This window comes from Silurus meridionalis, chromosome 16 (genome assembly GCF_014805685.1).
Source record: "Silurus meridionalis isolate SWU-2019-XX chromosome 16, ASM1480568v1, whole genome shotgun sequence".
Lineage (NCBI taxonomy): Eukaryota > Metazoa > Chordata > Actinopteri > Siluriformes > Siluridae > Silurus > Silurus meridionalis.
In genome coordinates, this window is record NC_060899.1 from 13,131,089 (window position 1) to 13,157,264 (window position 26,176).

The 26,176-nt window shown below is 37.9% G+C and overlaps 1 protein-coding gene and 2 long non-coding RNA genes across 6 annotated transcripts; 2 read left to right on the top strand and 1 right to left on the bottom strand.

The window, feature by feature from the left end:
• Nucleotides 1–267: 267 nt before the first annotated feature.
• LOC124399314 lies at nt 268–1,053 on the bottom strand. Its single transcript, XR_006928198.1, has 2 exons — nt 983–1,053; nt 268–610 (listed from the first exon to the last, which is right to left on the bottom strand). It is a non-coding gene; the product is annotated as an uncharacterized LOC124399314 (long non-coding RNA).
• A 107-nt stretch (nt 1,054–1,160) lies between these two features.
• sdf4 (stromal cell derived factor 4) lies at nt 1,161–6,358 on the top strand. The gene is made up of 7 exons (XM_046870176.1): nt 1,161–1,311; nt 3,111–3,448; nt 3,537–3,673; nt 3,977–4,090; nt 4,287–4,445; nt 4,592–4,767; nt 4,845–6,358. The coding sequence occupies exons 2-7, from the start codon at nt 3,141–3,143 to the stop codon at nt 5,019–5,021; spliced, it is 1,071 nt and encodes a 356-aa protein (XP_046726132.1). The 5' UTR covers nt 1,161–1,311; nt 3,111–3,140; the 3' UTR covers nt 5,022–6,358.
• Nucleotides 6,359–13,393: 7,035 nt separating this feature from the next.
• LOC124399137 lies at nt 13,394–23,856 on the top strand. 4 transcript variants are annotated; one of them, XR_006928174.1, is made up of 6 exons: nt 13,485–14,024; nt 18,567–18,673; nt 19,819–19,880; nt 21,650–21,688; nt 21,832–21,916; nt 23,212–23,856. It is a non-coding gene; the product is annotated as an uncharacterized LOC124399137 (long non-coding RNA). The 4 variants fall into 4 exon arrangements; XR_006928173.1 differs by having other exon boundaries at nt 13,394–14,024; nt 21,650–21,916; XR_006928172.1 differs by lacking the exon at nt 21,650–21,688 and having other exon boundaries at nt 13,499–14,024; nt 21,829–21,916.
• The last annotated feature ends 2,320 nt before the right edge of the window (nt 23,857–26,176 follow it).

Here is a 26,176-nt window from a genome sequence, read left to right on the forward strand (position 1 = left end):
GCATTTGATCACACATTTAACTGTAATGTTAAAGATGAGGATGAGTTCCCTCCAGTCTGGTTTCTCTCAAGGTTTCTTCCTTATGCCATCTCAGGGAGTTTTTCCTTGCTCATTGTAGGACAAACTTACACTTAAAGGGAAAAATCTTATTCATTCATTATTACCACGAATAATTGAATTGAACTTACAATTATTCCTATTTTTGCCACTTTCTTTTATAGGAAAATGTGGCACTCTTACAAATAAAACCGGAAACGAGACATAAGGCACTTTTTATAATTCTTTTATTGATTTTAATAAATACTCAAAAAATTATATGTGTAACTAAAATCTGTTATTTAGAAGCTCAGTCAGTGCAAGTCAGAGACTTCAAGACCTAGTAGTCCATTTAGAGTCTTAGCTTGAGCGTAGACTGTGCATTTTTGAGCATTAAAACGCTGTGTGTGGAAACCTTCTTCCTGAATGTCCTGTGGCAATGAAGTTGTATGTCCAGGAAATAAGTCTTCTGTTACAGACCTCTTTGCAGCATGTCATGGACCAGTGTTTTCAGCTGCTCCCATCGTCTGCAAACCCTAGTCCTGGAGAACCCCCTAGAGAAGTTCTGAAGTCCCTGAATATACGAATGATATATATGACTGAGTTAAATCTTAGGAGGATGTCCAATTAAAAAAAAAAACACAGACAGACAGACAGAGAGAAGTTTTTGCTGCATTTTCAAATGAAAAAGAAGAACAAACAAACAAACAGACAGACTATTGACTGATTAATTGATTAATTAATTACTTGATTGTTTAATTATTCGATTGATTGATTGATTGATTGATTGATTGATTGATTGATTGATTGATTATTGTTATATCTCTACACAGAAAAAAAGACAGACAAACAGACAGACAGACAGACAGACAGACAGACAGACAGACAGATAGACAGATAGATAGATAGATAGATAGATAGATATTATTGCTACATCCCAAATCACCCCCCTTTTCTTGACAGGTAGTCGTGTCACACAGGGTGTACATATCGATAGGAACAGGGCGCATGGCAAATCGCGTCCTTCTGCAAGCTGTGACTGCAATGGTTCAGTCCCGTATGTACACTTACTGGACCCGATTTGCCATGCGCCTGTGTCCCTCTCTCATTGGTCTGTGAGCCCACCGTCGTCGGCCACGTCAACCGGAATTAGCCGTGCTAGAAACTTCATACCGCGATGTGTTCCGCTGAGGCAGTAGGAGGTTGACGTTGTTCCGCGTGCTCTGGTTTGCGTGCTGGGTTTCAGGTCCGTCGGCAAACGGTTCCGTTCAACAGGTACGGCCCGTGACTCGGTTTCCTCACGTGTACATTCAGTGGCGCAGCTTTCTGATGCTAACCAGGACCGAAGTTAGCATTCGGCTAGTTGACCGGATGCCTTGCTAGTTAGCTGGCTAATATTATTGATTCAACTGCTTTATTATTATTATTATTAGTAGTAGTAGTAGTAGTAGTAGTAGTAGTATTGTTATTTAGTTGCTTCTGGTTAATAGGGATATAGTATGTAATCCATGAAGTTGAACGCTAAAAAGAATATAGCTAAGGAAGCAGGGTTACTCAGGGAACTTGCGTCAGTGTTACGTTTCAGGCTAATACGGATTATTTTCCGTGTAAATGTGGGCTAGTTGTAGAAAAAAGGTTGGTATAATATTGTTTATAATATATGTAATTGGTGTCAATGTACAGTACAGTATCTAAATGTTTGCTCTAAAGTATTTAGGGCAAATGCTTTTTTTATTAAATGTTGTTTTTGAGCTTTTTGTGGCTGTTCTTTTGTGTATAAAAGCTATATATATATATATATATATATATATATATATATATATATATATATATATATATATATATATATATGTGTGTGTGTGTGTGTGTGTGTGTGTGTGTATGTATGTATATTTGAGTATATTATAGTTTTAAAGGTACAGCTGTTTACTTCCTGGAGTGTCGTCATTATATGTTCATTCAGTGAAAGCAGCGTTAGTGTGGACATGCCCCGCCCCCTGGTCTCCCAATTGCACTTGCTCTACAGTAGCAGCCCAATGTAAATCCAGGAATAATACTAAAAGGGATTTAACATGACACTAATTGATGTAAATGATATGCCGAAAAGTTTGTTTACACCTATATATGGTTTTCGACATCAGTCCAGATTTTGTCTCCTTCCTCGTTATCTCCACTCTTCCAGGAAGGGTTTCTGCTATATTTTGGAGTGTGGCTGTGGGAAATTTAGTTTATTCAGAGACAAGAGCATTAGTGATGTTCAGGTACATCAGGCAGTGGTGTTGGGTGACCTGATCTGGGGTGCAGTCGGCTTCTAGTTCATTTCTAAGATGACAGAGTTCAGTCTTCATGTGTTCATGGAGATTACTTTTTAGGTTTGGGCCTCTTGGTTCCAGCTTTAAACTTGTAACAAGTAAACATATTATATGGAGTTCATATATGGTATGTTAGACGGAACAAGTCAGTGATCTAGTACAGTGGTCCCCAACCTTTTTTGTGACACGGACCAGTTTAATGTTAGACAATATTTTCACGGACCGGCCTTTAAGGAGTGGGGGATAAATACAAAAATAAAATGATACGACCGGCATAAAAAAGGCATGGTATTTTCTAAATATAGTAATAAACGTGAATCCACTGTGTTGTTTTTTTGTTCATTTTGCTTACTTGGGGGTTTCAATATAGTGGTAATGTATTATCGTCTGGAGCAGCCTCTTTAAGAAGGTAGCGGATGTAGATAAGACATGTGACCGAGGCATCATGACACTCATCAAGAGTCAGATGACAGATGTGGAGGAGAGAATCTGGTAATTTTCCAAAATAAAAGATTGTTCAGAATCAGATAGATAAAACGGAAATAATGCAAGTTAGGAATTTTTTCCGTGCGGCCCGGTACCAATTGACCTACGGCCCAGGGGTTGGGGACCACTGATCTAGTACATGGTGGTATTCTTTACAATTTTTGTGGACAAAAACATTGAAATGTATCTGAGGAATCATGTGATCATGTTATATATGCACCAATGATTGATGTGACTAATAGTATTATTTTTTTTTTTTTTTTTTAATACATCTAGTGTTTCTAGGTGAGGTATAAGCTCACAGTCATGTCTATCACAAGAGGAGTTTGGACTGTGCACCATCTAGCAGCGTTCTTTGCCCTGTTTGTGATTTTGATCGTGGGTGTCCAAGCTCGACCCGCAAACATATCAGTCCACAGAAGCAAACATGTCAACGGTAACGAGGACAATGAGATCCTCCCTCCCGACCACCTAAACGGTGTCAAAATGGAGATGGACGGCCACCTGAACAAGGACTTCCACCAGGAAGTGTTTCTGGGGAAGGAGATGGAGGAGTTTGAAGAAGATTCTGAGCCCAAGAAGAACCGCAAAAAATTAATTGAAATTTTTAGCAAGTAAGTCCTGCATAATTAAGCTTCATTTAAGAGACTTCTACTTTAATCCAGTGTCTTCAGGTTCAGTGTCTACTTTGTTTTCTGGTAGAGTTGATTTCAACAAGGACAGAAGTGTCAGCGCTAAAGAGCTTCAACGCTGGATCATGGAGAAAACAGAAGAACACTTTCAAGAGGCAGTGAAAGAGAACAAACGTAATTTCCATGCAGTAGATCCTGATGGAAATGGTAAGCTTGTATAATATCAATATTAGAAAATTTCCTTTTATTCATTTCTTAACCTTTTGTTTTCTATTTCTGGTTTGTACTCAACAATAGAGAAGTAATTTATTAATAATGATGACATGTTCCTTTACCACAGAGATAAAAAAAAAAGTGTTAAGAATCTGCTGTAAGTGCAGCAATAATTTTTGATTAAATTATGTATATGCTGAATATATTGATGACAAACCTTTTTTAGCTCATTGAGAAGATTTTCTTGCTCCGATTTGTTGTGGTGATTGATTCCTAAACAAATGTATCCTCTTTTAGGACTTGTGACATGGGATGAGTACCGTGTGAAGTTTTTGGCCAGCAAAGGCTTCAATGAGAAGGAGGTGGCTGAGAAGATAAAAAATAATGAAGAGCTTAAAGTGGATGAGGAGAGTAAGTGATTTACAGACAAATTGTAGTGTAGCTGGTTGGTTAGATTTCTTTCAGTTTTGAGTTCATTCACCAGATGTGTCCAAATCAACGCCATATTGAAAAGTGAAATCTCAGTGTAAAAATGAATATAGAGAACCGAATTGGAGCACTTATATGGTATAATAAACGAGAGGGGTGGTTTGTTGTATCTCCACAGCCCAGGAGATATTAGAAAGTCTGAAGGATCGATGGTTCCAGGCTGATAACCCTCCCGCTGACCAGTTACTGAACGAAGAGGAGTTTCTCTCCTTTCTTCATCCAGAGCACAGCAGAGGCATGCTTAAATACATGGTCAAGGAGATCATAAGAGATCTGGGTAGGCATGACAGTACCGTGTATTTTATTTACATGTTTTTGGCGTGTGTCCTTCCTTCAAAATCCTTGATTTTCATTTGTAAATATTTTACAGTAATATTAACATAAGACATGCACACTGTAATTTCTGCTCATCTTCTTTCTCAGATCAAGATGGAGACAAGCAGCTGACACGCTCAGAGTTCATCTCTCTGCCCATGGGCACAGTGGAGAACCAACAGGGACAGGACATTGATGACGAATGGGTTCGTGATCGGAAGAAGGAATTTGAGGAGGTCATCGACGCCAACCACAACGGCATTGTCACCATGGAAGAACTCGAGGTTTGCCACCTTCCAAACCCTCTAGATCTTTCCTCGCAATCTTTCCTGTTTTAACCAGCATGTCTTCTCTTTCGCAGGAGTACATGGATCCTATGAACGAGTACAATGCTCTTAACGAGGCCAAGCAAATGATTGCTGTGGCTGATGAGAACCAGAACCACAGCTTAGAACTGGAGGAGATTCTTAAATACAGTGAGTATTTTACCGGGAGCAAGTTCATGGACTACGCCCGCAACGTACACGAGGAGTTTTAGGACTATGTCTGCAATTCTATAAAGAGAATGCTGCAAAACACCTAAGGAGACGTGTATGGGGCTCACATTTTCTAGGATCATGTATGGTATTGTCTCCTAGTGATCTGATTGGCTCGTTGGAGAGTGAGTGTGTGTGTGTCTGTGTGCGTTTGTATGGATGCTAAATAGCAGCGTCTAGGATGTTCGTCTCAGTGTAAAGCATTCAGGATTCTCTGATGTTCCTCTTTAATATATTCACACACCATCTGAATTTGCCTTCTGTTTGAGCTGCTTTTGCTAGTGTTAATATTGATATTTTATATGAGGAGATTTTAATGGGGAGACATTCATTGGTTCGAGGTATAATCAGGTCTTTCGGTTCGTTCTTGTAAAGAAAGATGAGATAAAAACGAAAAAGGCTTTGGCGTTTATGTGAAATATAAATATCAATCTTAAAACAATTTTTATAAGATACTCTTGACCTGTGGACACCTGCTGTTTCCAGAGTTCGAGCTAATACGAAAAAAACAGTAATGCCAAAAAAAGTATTTGTGTGTGTATGTGTATAAAAACTTTCTCACACTGTTGCACTCAAGATGTCATTTAGTTTTATTATATAATTATTTGCTTTTCTTAATTCGGAAGGAAATTAAGAAATGCCCAGTGTGCACGTAATGCGTGCACACTGATTATTACTCAATAATCATTTAGTTCAGACATTGATCTTGTGTAGCCTTCCCTTCATATCCACCTGAGAAGGAGAGATAATAGATTCTGTAGAAGTTTTTTTTGAGTAATTTTGCTCAGTTATTTTTTTTTCCATGTTGCCTCCAAAAGTTCTGGTCTAAAAAGAATCAGCAGCTCAATGGCTCTGGAAACAGCACTGCTACTGTGAGACTCTGCAATACCTCCCTTGTGCATTTGTTTTTTCACGTAACGTGGATCCTTGCATCCCTGAAATATACGCAGAAGTTGCTGTCTCATTCCCAAGATGAAAATATAGCACTTAAAAATGGATTAAATCTGTTTATTGTGAGGTTGGGTATATTAATGTATTATTTTAAACATATAAAGAATATTTTCTTAATTTGTACAAGTTTTGTTGAAGTAATAATTAATAGGTTTCCTCTATTCCGAGAGCTTCGCATTGTATCTGATTCCATTAATATTACGTATGCTCTCTTGGCTAATTTATTACCATCTTGTGCATGATATGGGTTGATAAAGCTATCTGTGTACAGTATAATGCCTTTTGGCTTGTGGAAATGTTTGATTTAAAGCTGTTTCTTTCAGCTGTGTGCCCACATTTTGTTTCAGCTGCTGAATGTTTATGAATTAAACAATGCTGTCTAAACTGATTCAAGTCTTTGCCTCTATTCTGTTCATTGTATACAATGAAAGTAGTTTGGAAACACCTAGTTTTTGAGAGACACATGCATGTTCCTGTGTTCTAAACTAGGTAAGATTTACTTTGATCAAACAAATATATACATGTAGAAATGTTACTCTTTATTTAAATAAAAAAAAAAAAACCTTTGTTGCTCCAAACTTTCAGTTGAATTACTTTGCCTTGCCACATGGTTTTCTTCACTTGTTGGCGATTGGGTGATCAGTAACACTCCAGCTGACTTTTTGCTCTCTAAATAACGTTTATAGAGTTTGGATGTACGCTTCGGGTCATTGTTTTGCAGGATCTCTGTGAGGCATTAAATGGATTTTGCAGAAATTGAAAAAAAGTCATTAAATTGTAATCTTACACTAAAAGAATGTTTGGACCATTTTGAAGAAAATGATATTAGCAAACTTTTTTTTAATATAGCATTTCTAATATCTGGTTTGTTGTGATAAACTTGCTTCTAGTAATTGGCTCCTGTACAGAATTACTGTTTGGGCCGTGATAGGCGGAGGACTGAAGCAGTAACATATACGGTACGGTATTGGGCATCTTCCCTTCAGTGCACAGTATTCAGTTGATCCAAACTCTCAAGCGTGAAAGCCATGCATTTTTTCATTTTGTAAAATGCTCCTTAATGATTATTTGGACTACTTTTTTCTTACAAATAAATTGTCAAGTGATAGATGATGCGCTGAGTGTTTTCCACCACAGGAAAGCAAATAAACCTCTGTCCTTAACTGCGCTTTCTTCCAGCGTTAATCGGTTACAGGTTAAAAATAGTGAAGGAATAGAGCGATGCACTGTAAAACATGCAACATTGCAATTCCTTTTTAAATTATACAACAAACCAGCCATTGAGTGTGTCTGATTATATCATAAAATAAGAGAGACAGAAATCACACCATGTAATAAATAACTATTGGGTAGTTTTGGGTAAAAAAAATGGGTTAAAACATAAATGTGAATCCCTGATGTGGCCCCAGTACTGCTTTTTCATGTGACTTCATAAGTTGTTCTGTACCTCAACAAGTCATTAATGATTAAACAAGGAATGTTTTTTTGTAAGTGACAGCAAAAAAAGGTCTTTGCTGCAGTACTGTAATAGTAAACCTAAGAGATATCATTCAGGAATAACGCTTTCAGTCCTTGTGCCACTGAAGCCAACTAATCTGTCCAGTTTAGCACATTGCAAACAATGTGGTCATTTCATTTTATTCTAAATATTCTCCCAACAAAACTTGTGTATCTGCCAGAATAAAGCTATGTAAATATAGTGGCTTGCAAAAGTATTCATTCCTCTGGAATTTAACTGATTTAGCTGAATGATAAATACACATGTTCTTCATTGGAGTATTTTTATTGCAAACTCGTGCTACAGGGAATTCAGCGAGTAGTTGAAGAAATTTCGAGAACGTTACTACTTCCAGTATGTTCAAGTCTTAAAACACATACGTTTAGTCAAGTCTTTTATGGGGATCATGGATTTAGCATTGGAGGAAGCTATAATGCTCTGATACTGTTTGTCTCTCCTCTTAAAACTTAAGCTTATTGATGCTGGTTGTGGCAGCCCATCTTTTATCCCTCATATCTCATATCTAGGGTTATCTGGCACACAATCACCCTGAAGGTCCATAAGGTTCCTGTGGAGGGTTAATCTCAAGAACCAAAGAGATGATCTAGATTGCAATAAAACTAAACAATCTGCTACAATAGCTTGAGGCTGCAATAGGCGTGAACAGTTTTACACTCGAGTGTCCATCAGCGAATAGCTTATAACCTCGAAAATGGTGGAACTCATCATAGAATGGACAGTCGATGTCACTTAGATAAGAATGGGTTCCCTTTTGAGGCTGGTTCCTCTCAAGGTTTCTTCCTTATAGCATCTCAGGGAGTTTTTTATTTGCTCCATTTACAACTTCTCCATCTATTTAATCCTGTAAAGCTGCTTTGGGAGAATGTTTCACTGTTAAAAGTGTTTGCCAAATAAAATTTATTTGAGTTGAGTTGAATTTAATTGAAGTTATCATACATCATACATCATACGGTTCCTGTTGCCGATGTTAAATTTTATCTTTTACTATCATTTCATGACAAGAGCTGACACCCTTCAAGCTAACCTGAATATATAAATGAATGTTTAATCGCTTTATTCTGATTTACTGATCAGTTCATTAACTTTAAATCTAAATCTTTTGTTACCTCTTGTGTACTTGGTCAGTATGGCCACAGGATGGCGCTGTCGTTTACCAGGTTAGGAATTCCAACTCCTGCTCTTCTACTGTTTTCTTTAAAACTATGTTTAAAATGCTTTGTTGAGAGGAAATGTTGTCTGTAATGAGTTTTTGCACCGTGAAACATACAGAACTGACTTAACCAAGACACAAATATATGTGCAAAATAAAAATCATTACAACTACAGCTTTCACGTTCCTGTATACGTTTCTGTTTAATGCCACAAGGGGGCACCCAAGTGCCAGCCTTGTTTTGTTTTGCAACGCGCACGCACGCACACACACACGCACACACACACAGTTTTTCTCACCACCAAGAAGACCCTAATTTGACGTAATTGTTAATATCCCTAAATAATGCTATGCCTTCACATGAATCCCAACCCTAATCCTCGTAACCAACACTAAATATTTTGCCTTTTATTCGCATGAAACTTGAATAATGCAATGTTCCTCATGGGAACCAACTAAATTCGACACACAAATAAAGGATCATGTTTATAGTCCCAGCACCTTATTGACCACATGATTTGTAAAGACACCCAAGCTCAAACTGGGATTGAGCACATGACTGTATACGCCTGCTGCACGGCTTTCCCATTGTCTTTCACAACACTTGCATTTGACAGTCCTGCCTCAAAAATGTCACAGATTCAGCCGATGAAATTCGCTGAGTTTCACTGTAGGGTGTGGCGTTGTGTGTAGAGTAGACAGACGGGTTTTCAGCCTGGTGGCAGTGGGTAAAAGGGCTGGTAGTTCTTTCGCTCTCTCTTTCTCTCTCTTATGCAAGGAGGGAGCGTCCTCCCACCCTCCTCAGTGTTGTTGTTTTTCTCAATGAGCCAGGCTCTCCCCGGCACAGGCCCCTGAATGTGCCTGTCCACCGGGCCCCTTTCCTGGAAAAAGAGCCCTCTCAGAGAGACAGAGAGAATTTGGTGTGAGAGAGAGAGGGTGGGGGGAGCTGGGGAGTGGGAGGGGGTCTTCTTCCCCTTCCTGTAAGTCACATGGCTGCAGATTTAAGCCTGGGCCCTGCACAAACCTCAGATTTGGCCGATCTAGCTTGTATTTTCCTTAATGTGGGTTGTGTTAGGTGCAGGCCATGAAGGACATCGGGGCTGTACAGATCAAGGCGGGATTTTATTCACTGAGATCATATCCTGTGAAATAGTTCAAGAAAGAGCCAGTTTTACTTTTAGAGGCTACGCACATAACAAACAAAGTCTTCATGCTTGTTTTTCATCCTTCGGCTTGCAAGAATATCAAATCCAGCAGGGTGTAACGATACAATTACAGATATATACGATGTTAACGATATTAGAAGTGATTATACCGTTAACATTATTCGAAACTATAAGAAGCTAATAAGAGTAAATATAAAGGGCGTTATTCTGGAACGTCAAAAACAAGCGAAGCGTTCTGTAAGTATATTATGCATTGTTGAAGATTAACTACAATGTCCCTGGTTAGATGCCGAGTTTGCGTTCCTGTGTGGAGTTTTCACTTGGAATCTCGATGTCTGTGCTTGTGATAGGCTGGTGTCCTAACCACGGCTTGTCCACCAGTGATTTCAGGAAAGATTCCTGGACTCACCAACACCCTGACCATGATAGGATGGTTGCTAAAAATGATGAACTGAATACATTTTTTTTTTAATTTAATACTTTTAAGGTAGGCAACTCAATAAAAAATCACTTTTCTAAATTCTATTAGAAGAAATTCAACAAAGCATGAATATTTATGTCTCTTCTATTAATTTTCCATACATAATGCTGCACATTACATGCTCCTATCTTTACCATTCTGCAAAAATAAATCATGTCATGGTCACAGGCTACACGCAAATAAACATCCTCACTACCACAATAATAGCCTATTCGTTAATCCAGATACGGTGAGTATTTTATCCTGGTCATGGTGACCATAGATCCAGAATTCACTCTGGACGAGATGTTGGCCCATGTCAGGGCAAAACGAGGACAATAATTCACACACTCATTCATTAATATCTAATGGTAATTTTAAGTAGACAATCCACCAAGCTGAATGTTTTTTTTTTCTTCAATGGAAAAATACCAGAAATCCAGAAAAAAACTCACACATGAAAAAAAAAACACTCTATATGATCATCTATACATTAATGGTCCATATGTCATGTGCAGGTTGCTTCAGGGTGCCATGTAATTTTAGAGTTATATCACGATAAGGAATTTTGGTATACATAGCAGTTATTCAGGATGTATTCTTAACATGATGTGTATTTCTAAACAGCCTTTGTATATACTCAGATAACTGCAGTACCACAACAGTGATTTACATCAATCATGGATATAATCTTTTAATACATGAGTAGCATTTACTGAATGATGAAATGTGTTTACACAGGGCCCTGTGTTAACCCAAATTTATGCTCCACATAGATATTTTTTATAAATGTCATTGATTTGCAAACATTTTCTGTGAAGAGGTGTTTATTTAGCATCGTTCGAGTGCAGTACCAACGCTTTGTAGCAGGTAAACATTGCAGTCTTTGGGATTTCTCAATTAGATGATATTTTTCTTTTCATATTACCTTTAAGAGAGAAAGACGAAGAGAGAGACTGGTGAGAGAAAGACATTTTATAGCTAATATAACATGTGTGATGAGAATGGTTAAAACTCCTGTTCCTACTTTTACACACGGTTCATTAACAGGTTTTCGACAATGGCTTATTCTTTCTGTTTTTGAATGACAAGAACAAGGAAGAAAGTTTCCTGTCTCTGTGTCATAATATTTAGTCACTATTAACTGTACTACCTGCGTACTTTAAATACCCAGGTTTTTGTCCATCCTGTGCTTACTGTAGACACAGATTTATGTGACGGGAGTAAAACCTGATGCAGCCTTACTGTAACACCCTGAGGGTCAGCATGTTGTGGGGTCTGAGATGCATTTCTGCTGATGTAAAAATTGATTATTTGCTTAATCAGCTATAGCCTCCTTGTGAAAATCAAACCGGTTTACCCATTTCCTTCTGACCTGTCTCTCTCTTCGTGAGAAAGAAACAGAGGTCAGAGGGAGATGGAAGGACCAGTTTGAGCTGGCAGGGAGGTTATGGGAGATAAAGCAAGAACCTACTGTGTGTGTTTGTATGTAACTTCTATTCATGACTGTATAGCTCACATATAAGGACAATCTTGATATGCCTGGAATATATCCATCCAAAATATCCTGTCATAAGCAAACTGGAAGTGGATAATAAGGAAATGGTGGTTATAAGTTACAGTATTGCACAGGGATAAAAATCAAAAGATCCCAGTGATACTTTTCATCCTCCCCACCTTCCTTTACATCCCTCCTCATACTGTGATAACCGACAATGTAAAGCTTTAAAGGTGACACTGATGAGTGATACACAACAGACAGATTTGATGCAAGTTACATATTTATTTCATATATTGTCGATTCCCCATTGTTATGCACAACGCTGTTCTTCAGGCATTCAATATTAATATCTAAACAAGAGCTGTTTTGCAAGCCAATGTCCTTTTTTTTAACAAAAAAAAAATGTTTTGGAATTCTGCTCACAATAATTTTAGCTACAAGTCTGCGCGGCTTCCACGAGGAATGCAGACACTGCTCCAATGCTTGTTTACATCTCAGCTTTGTGGTATAGAATTGGCCCCAGCTGGGACTTCTCGGGAAAAGATTTGCAGCATTGGAGCTTTCTCAAAGCTTAAAGCCTGCCACTCTTTCTATGCATCTTCGCTCAGTTTCATTTTCAGGCTCCACACTGTCCTCATACATTTTTAATATTGTATAAGACCCAAACAAATGCACTCTGTTGCTTGTATGTATGAGCTGTGGCTTATTTTTAATAATTATTTGTACAAATGGCAAGAAAAACAATGCAACCATTATGTGCATGTAGTGTAATGAGAGATTGTCTTTGTGACCCGATTCCACACCCTGGTGTTCTGAAAACATGCATCTGTGAGGCAGGTTTTGCAGGTGAGCAATTATGTAACTTAATACCTATAACTGCATTTCAGTTTTTTCTGAAAATGACGAATGTAATACCATGAAATCTTAAAACAAATATATAACATACATCAACTGAGCAAATCTTTTCATCTTACATGTCCATAGTTGGTCTGTTTTCACACCAACGTTTTGGTTTTGTTTGTTCATGCAAAAGAAAAATTCTACACAATGCATTAGCGCAGCTTGAAATAAATGACATTTGACTGCTACAAACTCCACCAACCTGAAAACAACAGAAAACCTGAAAATGTGTCACCTAAACATTACAGTACAGTATTACTATAATACTTATAATACTGATAAGCAGAACAATAATGACTATAAGAAGCAGTGATAAGAAGGAGAAGAACAGACAAAAGAGGAAGAAGAGAAGGAGGAAGAACAATGACTATCAGAAGCAGTGATGAAAAGAAGAGGAAGAAAAGGAGGAGAAAGAATAGCAAGAGGAAGAAAAAGAAGAAAATTAACAATAACCACTACAAACTGTAATAATAATAATAATAATAATAATAATAATAAGCAGGAGGATCAATAACAACTACTACAAGCAGTAATAATTGTAACAATAATGTTTTAAGTAAAGTAAATAAATAATTATACAGTTTTGTAAAAGCCAAATGTGTTCAATAATGACTACAACAAATAATGCACATGCTATTGAAACTGTAAGACACTCCCGCCCCCCCCCTCAGTTCCCGTTCAGTGGTATGACCTCCCTGTACCGTGCACGGTGCGAGCTTCAGCGCCGCGCGAGCGCTGGAATGTTTTCACCGCGGAGCGCGCGCGACGTCGAGAAGAATGCTTCAGCTACTCCCACTTCCCTCCCGTCCAATCGACATCGAGCGGAGCCGTTTCAAGGCGTCCCTCCACCACCACCCCCTCCCGTGAAAGCCCAAACGATGAAAACAACACAACGGCCGAAAGAAACGCCATTAACGGCGCCTTTTCTCTGCCCTCGCCCCTTATCCACTTGCCGTCGCTTTTAGTCACGTCCGACCGGCGGCACGCTCACGCGCTCGACGCGTTTTATGCGTCCGGGCGGTTTTATGCGTCGAGCGCGCGGCGGTGTGGAGCTCCGCGGCCCGGCACTGGGGCTGTTTATGTGTGTAGTAAAAGGGGAGGAGGAGTGTAAGGGGGGGCTTGAAACAGTCCGCCTTGCCCCGTGTCCTCGCTTGTTTTCCTTTTTCTCGCTCGGATTCTCCATGTTGGTCGGAGCGCGCGCGCGGTGAAGAGACTCCAGCGCAGAAATAAATGCACCCCGCTCGAGCTCGGAACAACGCACAAAATTCGGAGACGCGCAGCCCGGAGCTCGATCAGGTGGTGAGAGGAGAAACCTCAGGAACCCCTCCTTGATGCACCAGAGGACAAGGCGGGAACGCGTAAATACATTTAGATTTTAATTACAAATATATTGCGTGTATATATATATATATATATATATATATATATATATATATATATATATATACACACAATTTTAATTTGTATATACGGGATGAGATTTCTTTTTTGGTTGATATTTGTGAATTGCTATAGCTGAATGCTCGAATTGCACGCGCATGGAGAGGTGGATAGGGAAAAGTTGAGTTACGGTACAAGTGCGGAGACGCTCCGTCGCGCCCTCGAAAACAGGTAGGACGCGCGCATGCACTGTCAGCGCGCTCCGAGCCGCGTTCTCATAAGCGGATCTGTGCATTTTCATGGTCAATGTTTATTATTTTGTTATTTTTTGTACATTGTAGCATGCGCGTGTTTGTGCGCGCGCAGTGACAGCTTCGTAGGCTCGGTGTGTAACTGAGGTTCGCCAGCGGAGCTGTCATGCAGCGCTCGCGCTTCTCGCTCGTGCCCGCGCGCGCGCTCTCGGCAACTGCGAGTTGTTTACCGCTTCTTTCTCGGCGTGCGCAACGTCAAAACACGAAATCTTCCCTAAAAACACGAGTTTAGGACCGAGCAGGAGCATGCAATCCGAACAATAGTGTCGGTAATAATGGTTATACGTGTCGGGAGTGTTTTTAATTAATGCACGTTTATATTGTGCTCTTTTTTTTGACACTATAGTTTGTGTTTAATAGCCCTGAGGCGTCATATTGTTTTCTTGCTATTGTATTGCGAAACAAAATGTCACCCAAAATGTAACAGAAGCGCACGTGCTGTAAAAAAGGTACACAATCCAGCATTATAGGTTCACCGTCCATTTCATAACCGCTTTCACTACAGAACAAGAGTACAAAAATAAATAACAAGTACGGAAGACACACACTCCAACGGAGCCAGTGCAAGGTGTCGCGGTGGAACACACACACACACACACACACACACACACACACTGTAGCTCGAACTACACGCCCTCTTCCCTCCGCCTGCACAGTGTTGTTGACAGTCCGGGTTTACCGCCTCTGTGAAGATATGTTCTGCCATTTTAAAACGAACCTCCTTCCCCAATCCGTCGTAGTTTCGGTGCGAATGACGTCTAAATTTTGCTAATTAATACCAAATAAACTACCATCGCTAATCCTTACATCTCATATGTAGTTTAGGAATCATATCTATCAGATGAACTTTATTATTCAGTGGTCTTTGTTAAGGTGTTTCCTGTGTATCATGTTGCACTGCATGGGTCAATAGTTTTTGTGTAGAGGTCTCTGAGTTATTGTGAGGAAAATATTATAAAAATAATAATAAAAACATTTACAGATCTTTAACAAAACCTGCACGTCACTATGATTGGTTTCTTTTATCTCCTACATCAGTGTTAATGAAGCACTCTATTTTATTTTTTATTTTTGCCAAAGTCCACCCTGAAACACGTCGTACACGTCTAATGAAATGTTCACCACGCGTTGGACTGCCGAGGTTCTGTTTTGTTTGTTTGGTGTTGGATTTCTGTTGTTGCTGTAAGAACTCGGCCTGTGTGCTGCTTTGACATCGTTGCCAGCTCGGTTCTGGAGGAGTTTAGTAGGACACACACTTTCAGCAATCTCAAACACACAAGTGTATTCAACTGTTCATCAAAAACAAAAATTCAACATGAAAACTGAAGATGATCAGTTTGGATTGAGTATATAGACGACGAGTTGAGAAAGCTGGACACACTAAAGCCCGATTGCATTAACTGCTGGCCAACATATCAATTTGAAACTGAAAACATTCAGAAATGTACAATTTGTGGAAGATCACATGTTAATGATAAACAGTATTATGCATGCTGTTTAGTTTAAAGTTTGTGTGTTTGTGTGTAGTTACGATTAGCGAGCGTTTGTTTGTTATTCCTGAGTGCATATTGGTTATACGAATACATTAAGACTATGGCAAAGGCTGTGTATAAAAAAACTTTCCTTGCTTTAGCTGCTGTAAACTGAGTAGCTGTAAAAACAAACCCCCAAAAATTCAATTTCCATTGCACATTTATACTGTTGTACTGCCGTCAATGTGGATATAATCTATTTATTTTTATTGTGAGTTCATGTAACGTTCATTTTAGCTGTTAAATTCGTAAAGGAAAAAAAATTGATGTTTTCGGAGGAGTTAAGTCGATTCACCAGACGGTGGGTAAACTCTGAATCACAAGGCGAGTTTATCCATAATATTTCCACCGAGTCCTTTTCTGGCCTTCGGATAGCCATTTTATCAAATGGAAATTGTTTGTAATTGACCAATGCGAAGTTTTACTACGATGCAGCGACAGGGTGTGGCATAGAAAAGCCTGACTTCAGCCTATTAGTGGTGTTTTTGTTTTGAATATGTACACCAGACATAGCTGTTATTAATGCTGTATACATACATACATACATTCACTATGTGTGAAATTCTCTTCCCCGCAATCTCTCAACATATTGAGTCTGTAAGATGTAAGAATCTGTTTATTAGTTAAAAGGAAAGAAAAAAAAAAAGCTCTGGAATGCTCTTGAAGTGTTGCGTTAATGTGATGAAGTGTATTTGAAGCTATTCCCAGAGGTAAACTTATAAAAGTAATACGTTATAAGAGAAGACTCAATGTCTTGGATTACGGTATTACAGTATGATATTAACGCTATCATTACATGTAGTATTTTTTTTTTTAATCTCTTCTTGATTTAGATTTTTTTCTTCTGGCGGTGAATAGAGTCACAGTTTTGCTAGATCTAATTGGTTGTATTTGGTTTGCCGTTTTTTCCTAAGTTAACCCAGTTTCTGGTATATTGACGCTTGGTATAGACAATATGCAAAAAAATAAAATAATAATCATAAAGAACCTTAAAATGTTCACCATCTCTCCTCTTTTTTATTCAACGTTCCTAAATATTGCACAGTCTTCTTTCCATCTACCTATATCGTATCAGCCGAGAGCGCTAGATGAAATGAAGGTGATTAGGGCTCATATTTATCCCTCCATTTCCTGGTGCTTTATCAATGAGCATGATGGACAAATGAGAAGCAAGCGGTGACGCAGGGGGCCATTTTCCCTTCATCCCTCTACACAGAAGCCTACACACACTGCTCATGTGTTACATAAGGTGATTCCTATGGCTATACAAACACCCCAAAGAGAACAAGGAAAGAGGAATGAACAGGGCTGCTTGCTGTTATTTCCTGCTCATTATCTTGAATTATATCTAAATAATGAAGTTTTAAAGGGGAAAAAAAGAAAAATGGAAGCTTCCAGCAGTGGATTGCGGTGCAAACAGATTTCCCCAGAGATGGGACTGTTTGATATTCAGGGCACTTTGCAGAGTCTTTTCTCTTTTTTCCTTTCTTTTCTTTTTTTTTTTTTTTTTTGAAACCTCAGATGTAATCCAAAAAGCATGTGCGTCGATTGAAACATTCGCAAAAAATAGGTATGCCAGAGACTTTAAATTCACACGAGCTGTCATTAATGCATCTGAAAGACCGTCGCCAATGTCAGTGCATGAAACATGACTCTCCTTTCTGCGCCTGCAAGATCTGCATTGTAGCATATGCGCTGCATGGGCTCGTTCCTGCCAGACTCTCCTGTGATGAAATGGCGGGAGTGTTTGTGTGAGCGCTCGCGCGTGTGTGTGCGCGCGCACGAGTGTGTGTTTTGCACTGGAGCTGCATCTGACATGTGTGGGCTTTCCCACCCTCTGTGATTATATAACATATAGCCAAAGCCAGCAACCTCATTTAAAACAGATTTTTGAGAGTTTCTGTGCAGGAGAGGGGACGCTGAGCACAGGGGACGCTTTTCTTTTTACTGATAAAAAAAAAAAAAGGAAGCTTATGTCATGTTCCAGTTCCAGCTCAGACCAGACAGTCAAGCCTTGACATTTCTTTACCTGTGGTTATTTTTGATAAAGTGAAATATCTAAGAGGTTGAAGTGCAACAGTGAAAACCATTCGCTCCATTTGTGCACACGTGCTGATAAAGGCGGCGTTTCACGATTTTGCAATAGCCAAGTGTTCTGAAATGTTGTCTTTGAAGGATCTGACTGTGTTGTAGTAATAAGTTCTGACGCCCCGGCTTGCAATCTCGTGCACGTTTCGTCATTTAGCCACGGATATGTGGAGGGGTTTAAAAGGGATCGCAAGAAAATCTTGTTATTCATTTATACCTAATGCCATTTTGTGTAACTTAATTAGCACTGATATCAAATAAAATACAACATGCAAAGCTGTTAAAAGAAAATAATCAATGAGTTGGTGTGAAGTCACCTGGAGCGGAAGCTATTTTCTGTTTATTTTCCAACAATCTTGACCACAAGACGTCCAATATAGTAGCTATAAACAGCCATTTCTTTACCAGACGTCTTCTCAGTCTTTCCTAATGTTAGACTTCACCCACTTCAACAATTTACCAGTTCTAACCAGTTCATGTAAAGCTTCTGTAGAAATGGTAACGTGCGATCGAACTCATAAGACCTGTGATTTGTCTTTCTAAAAATTTCTGTCGCAACTAAAAATTATTTTATTTTCTTGTGGTTTAGATGGAACATTTCCTTGAATTTGGTGCAGCCCTGAAGCTCAGGATTCCCAGTGACAAATTCCTCCTACCAATGATGCCCCATTTAAGGATAGCAGTACTGCCAGCAAGGTAGCAGCTTTTTTATTACTGATCTGTTTACATTCATGTTCTGAATGAATATCCTAGTCCTCAGGTCCATCACAAAGAGACTAAGTTGTTGTTATGTGGCTGCAAAAAGCTTCTCATTATTTACCAATTTATCACTTATCATGTATCATTAAGCACAGTTGAAAAAAAGAAAAGAAAAGAACACAGCTAATTACATGTCTTGTACTAATTACTATTTAATGCCTTTCCTATTAACTGTTTTGATACATCCAAAGTGTTGGGGATTTCTGTTCGGAAACACCTTTGTGAAACTGGGTTTGGATTTCATCATAAGCACAAAAGCAAATTTGTACCTTGAACTCAAATAGTGGAATGTTGTGTAGTTACGAACAACAGGCTTTTTGTAAAAGCAAAGGACTGGCTCATGTCAGTTCTGAGTGGCCTACTGAATTTGTAAACGCAAGCCGAACGCAGAAAATAGGTTTTCTTTTTGCATGGTTACTCATTTGCATGATGAGATCTCATGACTTCTTTTTTTTTAATGCCCGATGAGCAGATCCCGTCTAATCTCAGACGTTCCCTGTGCTTACTGAAATGAATCTAGCAGATTAATTGGACAGAGAATTCATAGGCACTAAGCAGAGCGTTCCTCGCTTATGCATATAAATCATTTCTCACCATCATAGCTACGTCTACACGGCACAAGAAAGTCGTAAGAATCTAGAACAAGCTAAAGAGTTGTATAACAATCTAGTCTATTTATAGTCCAGTTTACATAGACTCCAGTGTAGTCTGACTCAACTGCGATGTCAAATGCCTCCATATGTTTATCCATTTGGGAGCTTTTTCGCAATTTCTGAAGTCGAGCAAAACATCGTTTTTGCACAAGGGGCCACAAAAGAAAAATCTTATACAAGTCACTGGAGTGTTCATATTTCCAAGAATTCAGAGTATTTCTGAATAAGAGATGTAGGTTGTATTATTAGTCTGCATGTAAGCATTTTATGTCATCGTTATATCAATGTTATAAATTGGAAAACGTCACGACAATAAATATATCAAAGAGTTGACACCAACAAATGCCAAGCATGTACCAGTTTGTATAGAGCAGTGATATTAAATACTGCCTTGAAATGTGACCTTCTTTGCTTTCATCTTGCTTGTAGATCCCAGATAGATGAGACCGGTCATGAACCTGGATGAGACGCTAGACTGAAGTTTGCTCAAGGTACTGAGATATTTCTAAAATGTCACATTAATTGTACTACACAGAGACAAACCTTAGAAACAAGACTGCTAGAAGATATTCTCTCACTAATCCATGCAGGTCAATCAAACTTCTCAGTGTGATACACAATACATCACGGTACAAATTTGGAATCGGCAAAAAGAGAAAGCCTTTGACCAAGTCAATAGGAAATTCCTACTTACCACATTAAATACATCAGGGTTTGACATGGAATTGTACATAATTGTACAAAAGGGTTAATAATTAACCTATTTACTACTAAAAAACGGGATTAAATCATATTGATGATCTAAGTTAAGAGGCAAAATATTAGAAGAGGAGAAAAATCAAATACCACAAAATTTGTTGGCTATTTTATGATAAACTATTCTTAAAAAAAAGCTGCCAGTATATCATTGATAACGCATATATCAAGACATTTCTGACAAATAAACTTTTTATTGAGTAGCTTCAAATTTGCAAAAGTATCCACACAAATAAGCCTCTCAATAAGGATATTAATAAATGATCTTGGCTGATTTCTCTGTGTTTGGGGACATACTGCATGTAAGAGTTCAAAAGAAAATGGTGGGTTGTGTGTGGGAACTGAAAAACTGCTAATTGTTTTTGTTGTTTTTTTTTAAATCGCTAATGGGAAGTGAGCTTTTTTTCTGGATCAAAAACTGGATATTGCGCGCCCCCTAGTGGTCAAACGGGCAGTTATTTTCCCCTGTTCCTGTTTTTCTTGTTATTTACAACATTGAATAATCTGCTTTTAACACGAATAACTGAACAAAATGAGACCTAAAGTAGTAAAGTTGTAATTAGTATGTGTAGTTCTTATCAAAATACCTAAGGTATAATGAAAACTAACTAACACAATGGTAGCTTAGAAGTTTATACGTATATATATATATATATATATATATATATATATATATATATATATATATGGATAATAATATATGGATAATAAATAAGCAAACATAAATACTAAAATGTATAGAATAGAAAATAAATGACAAAATGATTATTACAAATTAATAACTATAAAAATTAAGGACGTCTGCTAATTAGCACAAATGTAAATCTACATGGTGGGTTAGAAGAAATCACCACCAGTCTCATTCTGTGTATTTCTACATATGACCATTGGTGGTGCTGTTGCTCTTAGTTACACAACATAAAAATAAAAAAAAATGTACAAGGCCAGAACAGAAAATTAGTCTTATTTGTATGTTGTTGTTTTTTTGTCCTTGTGACAAAGGGAGGGCTTAGCCATTTAATTCCAAAACTACCATTGCTAATTTATATGAAAAGGGATGTAGTGATAGATGTACTGATATCACTCTAGAAGTATACATTTTACATAGATAATGTTTCTGTATTAGTGAATGTGTAAGACATGCATTTTGTAAAATGATTTTTAAACGTCATGATTGCCACATGTTTTTTCCCCCACTGTGTCCTCGTAAAGCCTGGTCTTTGGCTTCTGCCTGGTTCAAGTAATCCAGGATAGGTTGGTTCTTACTACTGCGGCCTATTCTCGATTACTTGTGTCATGAGGAAGCTGCTAGCGGCAGAATGTGAAGCTCTTCTGCACATGCTGTCATACTCCCTAACAGGATAAGAGGCACGTTTGATCACATAGTGTCTTATAAGACTGTATGTCATTACTAAACTAGATGAAAGGAGAAGTGAATTGTAAGAAGAGATAAGCCCTGAAGCAAAGATGTCATTTGTAATTACTCTCTTATGCCCTTTTGTAGTGTTCCAGCTTCTGATACAAATGAAACCTGAATTTAATTGTAAGGAAGTGGTTTTGATCTGAATTCCTTCTTCACAACACTGTTTTTCTATCCATCCACTTCCCTGTCTTTCTTTTACTGATCTATTTCTTCTGGCAATATATATATACACACAGCACAATGAATACTATGTGTTCTAGCAGGGCTGAGATGTTTTCAGGACCCTTGCCCTGGATCCTGGAACTAACGAGGAACCTCCTCCTCCACCAGCTGACGTCTAGGTCGGGGGTAGGTTTAGTAAGCTGTTCTCCATATTTGACACTGTGAAGAATTTGTTACAAGTCACTCTGCATGAATACGAACTGTAAATGATCCCACATTTACACAGAGAGGTTTTCAAGTCAAGTCAAGTTTATTTCTAAAGCGCTTTTCACAACATTGTCTCAAAACAGCTTTACATAAAATCTTAAATATCAGACTCAAAAATATAGTGTATAACGTCCCCTAATTGATACTAATAAACGTCTAATTCACGAATAATAAATTAAATGTTTACCTAAAAGGTTTTAACACCTACAGTTAAACTACTGTGGCAGTAAAGCTAAGATACTGAATGGGATAAAGACAAGGGGGGGACAACAAATGCACCTTAAAATGTGTGATTCTCAGAGAATCAACTATCAGACCTATATATGTATATATGCATATATGTTTATGTTCCATAAGGTGTTCATTCCTATATACATCAAAATAATCAAACACACACACATTCTTTTACATTTGCTTGCACTGAAACAAAATTTTAATGCAAGTGCTATTAGCCCTCTTCTGCATACATAATCTTAGTGTCTAGTGTGGATGTGATTGACAGATAAAATCCCTTCCACTTAACGCAAGGTCAATACCTGGCATTCTTTTCTATGTTTTAGCGATTCCATGGGATCTTATGAAGAACTATGAAATATATCATTATAAAATAAAAACAATATATAACTTAAAAAATTAATAAACAATTAAACACATGATTGGAGGTCATTCTTAAACCATCCTAACTGCAGGGTCTCATGTACATTTTGAACAGTAACTTCTGCTCATGACCACTCATGCAGATGTGGATAATCACCTAACAACTCTGCAGCTCTCTGATGCGTTCCTCGATTAAAGTGTGCAAACAAGCAAAAGCAGACTAAAAATGATAAATAAGGGGGAAAAATCTCCATCTGTGTAAGCAAACAATGTAATATTTGGTCCAACAGAAAAACAGAACAAAAATGTTTAGCAATTTTGTTTGGCAGCATACACATACCACACATATGAACTCAAAACACTGCACATTCTTGCTCAAAACATGTCTTTTGGTTTTGGAAATAACAACGTACCCAATTCTACCCATTCAAGCTCACATTCAAAATAGTTTTTTATATAAATAAATAAATAACTCGCATATAAATCGTATTAAGGATTTTTAGGAGGGTATACCATATTAAAAAAAAAATCCATTACGTGTGTGTGTGTATCTTTTGAGACAAAATATAGTCTTTACTTACAAATTATTTGCAATAAGAAATTGTTGGTCTTTGCAGGTTTCCACGCGTAACGACGACGTCGAGCGTTTCACTGCATCGCATTTATCTGAGCAGCTGAACTGGTTTGATGCCCATAAACTAACTGCCTTTATTTCATTAATAAAAAATTGTCAAATAAAAATATTCATATTATGACTCCAGTAGTGTATTATTATTATTATGTAATTTTCTAAAAAGAATAAGATAAATTACAAATATACTGGATTGTGGCTGGTGGTTAAAATACACCACAGTGTATTAAACTGAAAGCTGAACTCAAGATCTTTTCTGTTTTTTTCTCACATCTTGGAAAAGCTGCACATTTGGACCCACAGATATTGTAGCAAGAGAAATTCTGATATCCTGTATCATGTTGTTAAAATATTCTACATCACATATCTTTTTTGGAAAGTGCTGTATGCATATGCATGTATTAATTCACTTTTAAAAGAAATCAGGCATCTCCTCAGGCCTGACATCATTGATAAGATCTGTAATGCAGGTGCTACAGTAACACAGCACCAGCTTGTGTATTTGTGTCGAATCAGCAAATCTGTATTACACGTATATCATATTCTTTCTCCTTGTACTGTAACTTATTTTCTAAAGAGTTTGTTTCATGTTGAAGCACATTGAATGGTGAATAAATATGGAAATATTGCAGACGTGAAAGATTCCCTTGTGCCTGGTTACAAAATGCTTTATTGGGAAGTTTTACTGGGAACATACCCTCACTGGCTACTTTATTAGGAACACATGTATCTGTGCTAAAATTATCCAATTGTCAAGACGATTGAGGGGAAATAAATGTTGAGGTATAGTCTTCCTCGTTTCAGTCTGTTCTCATTCAGATTCAGATTCTGGTTCTTGACTAGCAGGAGAGCAACCTGATGTGGTCTTTTGGGTTTTTTAAACCTACCTCAAGGTGTGATACATCATTTATTTTGAGATGCCATTTTCCTCAACTGCTTGTAAGAAGGATTTAATGTAGCCTCCCTCTCAGTTCGATGGATTCTAAAGCCCTTGACATACATATGCAAAATGTAACCATTGTATTCCTGTGTACCTGCAGGGTGTTCCTAATAAAGTAGCAGTGTAGTTTTACACTTCTAAATGTATGGCTAATTAACACATCATGCCACAGTTCTCAAAAATACCTCACGTTTTTCACTCACATAAACCAATAATGTGTACATGCCAGCTACCCAACAGCAAGAAATTACAAGTTCTCATAAATATATGATGTGCTAATACTGTTCAGCCTTGAGCAGACTTGCTCAAACTTGACTGGAGCGGAGTTAAAAAAACAGCCGTCACTGCTTACGTAAACATGCTGCACGTGAATATTTGGCAGCACGAGCCTTTTGTGAATTGTTCAGCTTTTTCGTTTTCCACACTGTAACCTACTGGTGTTGGAAATGATTTTCACTGATCTTGAAACTTGCCAAATATTCCCTGGGAGTAATAAATAAATTAACAACAGGATGTGTTTTTTATCTTTAGGGGCTCAAATCTCTCTGAAAGTTAGGCCGGATTTAGTGCTAGTTTGGCACCTTATATAAATACAGGCCTTTAAATAGCATTGCTACCAAATGTGGTGTGCAAAAATTAAAAACAAAAAATTCTTTGTTGGGCTGAATTTAGAGTTGTTATGGACGAAGAACACAACAGTGTGTCCAACCATTGGAAAATAATCAAGCTCAGGTGGATTTCATCATGGAAATGATTTCACTGGTACCAGCATATCTTTGAGGTTGTGTGTTGGAGTCATGATGGGGGAAAGTCACTGATTGTTCTGAGAAATCAAATTAGACAATCCCATCATTGCTGTGGTACAAAACAGACTGGTTTTCTTGAAACAGAGGAAGCTCTGTTTGCTCATGTTCATAAGTTTAAACTCTTAGTCTTTTCACATGGAATTAATCAGATACAATTACTGATTTTTTTTTTTTTAATCCAAAGTAAAAATTTCTAGTCATGTGCGAATATAGATGAAGTAGTTTATGTTGCTGGCGATGACCTGGCAGAAGGTCCACTTGCATCCTGATGGTATGAGGCTCTGAAGCCAGCATATACATAATCTCGGTCTCATACACGAGGCCAACATGTAACTTTGTGGCCACTACATTTGGCTACACTTCTTTATGCCCTGACAACGTTATCTTCCCCCAGTGAAGCATGCTGGTGGGAGCATCATGTTGTGAGAATGCTTTTTCATGGCTAGGAAACTGATCAGGCTTGAAGGCATGATTGATGGAGAACCTACAGGGAAACCCTAGATGAAAAGTCTTTCAATTTTACCATAATAGAACTACATTCTGGATCCAGGGTTGTGGTCAAAGCCAGGCTGCTTTAGTGAACATCCTGTCAGCACAGCAGTGAGTCTTACTTACTTCTTGGGAAAAGAATGGCTTTCATCTTGCATTGACCTTAGCATTAAATGAAGAGGAAAACCCTCAATAATACATTGTTCTCTTGACCTCATTACTAAGAAGTGCACCGAATGACCTTTACTAGAATCAGAAATGGAATGCCTTCGCTGCTCAAATTACCCATGCTGAGTCTTAGGTGTTAATAGTTCTTTAAAGGTTCATAGCTTCGAGACCTTATCCCAGCTCTTTTATTAATCTGTATACATCTAGCATTTTCATCAAAAAAAGAAACAGACTTGCAACCTGCATAAAAACATTTTATTTAATTGCATGAATGATGGCAATTGCTTAAAAAGATGATCATGAAAAAGGTTTATGGCTTTGTTTTCGCAGAGATGAGTGGAAAAACATCCGATAGCACCTTAATATAAAAAGTTTACAGATATATTAACAGCTTCGTCATAAATTCTTTTTGTAAACATAGCAAACTAATATAAAATAGTCCTGAAAATGACAACAAAGTAAATGAAATAACTTCTAGAGGAAAACAGAACACTAATTTGAATTAAAGGGACCTTGACAAAAAGCAATGGGGAGTGTTTGGAGTCATG